Source organism: Teleopsis dalmanni, chromosome 1, assembly GCF_002237135.1.
Source record: "Teleopsis dalmanni isolate 2A chromosome 1, ASM223713v2, whole genome shotgun sequence".
Lineage (NCBI taxonomy): Eukaryota > Metazoa > Arthropoda > Insecta > Diptera > Diopsidae > Teleopsis > Teleopsis dalmanni.
In genome coordinates this window covers 232,491,845-232,494,407 of record NC_051846.1, presented here as the reverse complement: position 1 = coordinate 232,494,407, position 2,563 = coordinate 232,491,845, and the positions used below count along the sequence as shown (strand labels likewise).

The window sequence follows — 2,563 nt, the reverse complement described above, 5'->3', positions numbered from 1 at the left end:
GGTCAAAAATCGAAAATGAGTATCGAATGGCTCATTCTTGCATATAAAATTTCAAGCACAAAAACGAGCAATTTTCTCACATTCTGTATGAATGACGTTCGAATGCATTCGACATGCGTTCCAAATGCAAAGGAATCCATTGAATATACCCTAAATGAAAGCTCTTCATGGCATTTTGACAGTTTGAAAAAGCTGTTTTTAACATATTTACAAAAAAGGTAAACAAATGTTTGGTGGTTGCATTTTCTTGAAAACGATGCACTGCTTTTTAGAACTTTTATTTCCCAAAAAGTAATTAATCGAAGTTAAAAATGTTTTAAGTTTCTAATGTAAGGTTTGAAGGCATATTTAACCTTCATGCAACATTTTTTTGGCCTGTGCCAACATGCAACTTGAAAAATCAGCTGTTGAAATGAGAACAAATGAAATAGAACGAATGTAAACACTTTCAAATGGCTCATTCAAAATGAGCCATTTTCGGCCAATGTAAACGCCATATAATATGCTAAATAATTGTATCGCTAATAGTTATGTTGCATGTGGATTCTATTGTTCGCTCAGAGTTAAGTTATTGTCAAAATTGTGGAACGAATTTATGTTTTACGTATAAAATATTTTTTAAAACTTATTTGATTGTGTATGAAAATATGTGTAAAATGCAGTATAAACATGTCAACAAATAAAGAATGTATACTTATATAAGTAAATATGAAATAAATTAAAAGCAATAATCATGCCAAACAGTACATAATACTTATTTGTGCTATATATATTCATATAAATTATTAAAATTCTAAAAATATTTTTAAAATATAAAATGGGTTCGTGATTTTTATAGATTTTCGAAAGATTATTCATATAAATTATTTGTAAAAAATGATTAAAGTCACGTACTATTAATCTATTACCAACTTTGCTATGTGAGCATTTTCGTCAATACATCTCTGTCTATGCTTACATTAGCAATTTGGAGAACAGCCAAATACAATACAATTTATAAGCAGCTGATGGTGGAGCAGCTGTAGAATAAATACATAAACAAAACAAAGTTTTGGATATAAATACTTTTAAGCAAATACAAAAATGGAAGGTAAATGAATACTGTTATGCTATAGTTGAATTGGAAGTAATATTTACTGTTATTTCAAAGCAATACCACCACAGAAGCACTACAACCTTACACACTACCAACAACGCTATAATTGGGATTGTGGTATATCTTGTATTTTAATGATATTGACAAGTACACAACGTCAACATTTTATTGATAATTTCTTAACCATTTGCAAAGAAGAAGGTTTTGGTTCAAGTACTTGGAGTATTGATTTGTGTTACTTGCTAAGGCGTTATGATGTGCGTCATGAATATTTTACAAAAACACTTGGAATCGATCCAAATTACAATCAACACAGTTATTATACGAAAATAATAGATAAAGATGAAAAACGTGTGACGCGTAAGTTTAAGGAGGCAAGTTCACATGGTATACGTGTAGAACAACGTACGGTAGATATGCAAACGCTTATACATCATCTTGGACGCAAAGGACCAATTATAATGCTAACAAATGCTTCATTACTGACATGTGAGATTTGTAAAAAACATGTCTTAGAAAATTTTGGGTGAGTCTTTTTGCATAAATCTTTATACATTTATATAAATTATTTTAAGTTATTTTAATAATAATAATAATAATATGTAAGAATCGTTGATTGGGAATGGTGTTAACATTGCTTTATTTATAAAAATTAAAGTTGCTTTAAATTTTCTTGTATTACCAAAAACACACGCATTCCCAAAAGTTATGCTGGACATTACATTGTTTTATGTGGCTACGATATAAAACTAAATAAAATATTTTATCGAAATCCAGAAGTACATGATGGTCGTAAGTATTTTTATAATTTTAAATATTGTATATTATACTATTTAATGACGTTTTCTTTTTAGATGTATGTCAATGTTCAACGGCTTCATTAGATGTAGCTAGAAAAGCTTATGGTACAGATGAAGATGTGATATTTATATTTCCTAATTAATTTAACAGATTTAGAGAAACCAAAGTTCATATATTTTGATAAGTACTTTTAAAGATATTAAATATAAAAAGTTTTGAATAGGAATATTTCATAAAAATGGTACAAAACTACATGTAAAGTTAGATAATTTGGAAAAAAGTCTGTAGTTACCTTAGTACATATTTTTAAATTATATCGTTTATGTATGTATATCACAACTTTAAAAAATATTGATTTTTAAATCAAATGCAAAGATTTCGTAACAAAAAATATTATTTAAAAGTTTTAAAAAATTGTAATATTTTTAATGGCACATTTCCAATTATCTGTACGAAATTATTTTTAAAAACAATTTTAAAGCTTTTTTTAATTCCATTTTAATACAACCAAAAATTTATAAAATATTTTATGACTCGACAATAATAAGTTTTATGTCGAAATTGTTCAGGATGCAATGCTAAATCTTTATAAGCTGATTAGTTTACGCATATATCATACTAAGCACAATTAGTAGACTACAAAACTGAATGATTATGACATTTTGC

At 27.1% G+C, this 2,563-nt stretch overlaps 1 protein-coding gene across 2 annotated transcripts; it reads left to right on the top strand.

The window, feature by feature from the left end:
• Positions 1-846: 846 nt before the first annotated feature.
• On the top strand, positions 847-2,183 carry LOC119667991 (protein GUCD1-like). Of its 2 annotated transcripts, none has more exons than XM_038077348.1 (4): positions 847-1,090; positions 1,151-1,622; positions 1,755-1,888; positions 1,951-2,183. In XM_038077348.1, the coding sequence occupies exons 1-4, from the start codon at positions 1,084-1,086 to the stop codon at positions 2,037-2,039; spliced, it is 702 nt and encodes a 233-aa protein (XP_037933276.1). In that variant the 5' UTR covers positions 847-1,083; the 3' UTR covers positions 2,040-2,183. The 2 variants fall into 2 exon arrangements, with proteins under 2 accessions (XP_037933276.1, XP_037933277.1); XM_038077349.1 differs by having other exon boundaries at positions 848-1,090; positions 1,803-1,888.
• The last annotated feature ends 380 nt before the right edge of the window (positions 2,184-2,563 follow it).

Excerpts from the sequence above, each read along its gene's own strand:
- LOC119667991 (XM_038077348.1), top strand. Across the intron at positions 1,623-1,754 it reads CATGTCTTAGAAAATTTTGG|TTGCTTTAAATTTTCTTGTA; the intron begins GTGAGTCTTTTT and ends TAAAAATTAAAG. Across the intron at positions 1,889-1,950 it reads TCCAGAAGTACATGATGGTC|ATGTATGTCAATGTTCAACG; the intron begins GTAAGTATTTTT and ends TTTTCTTTTTAG.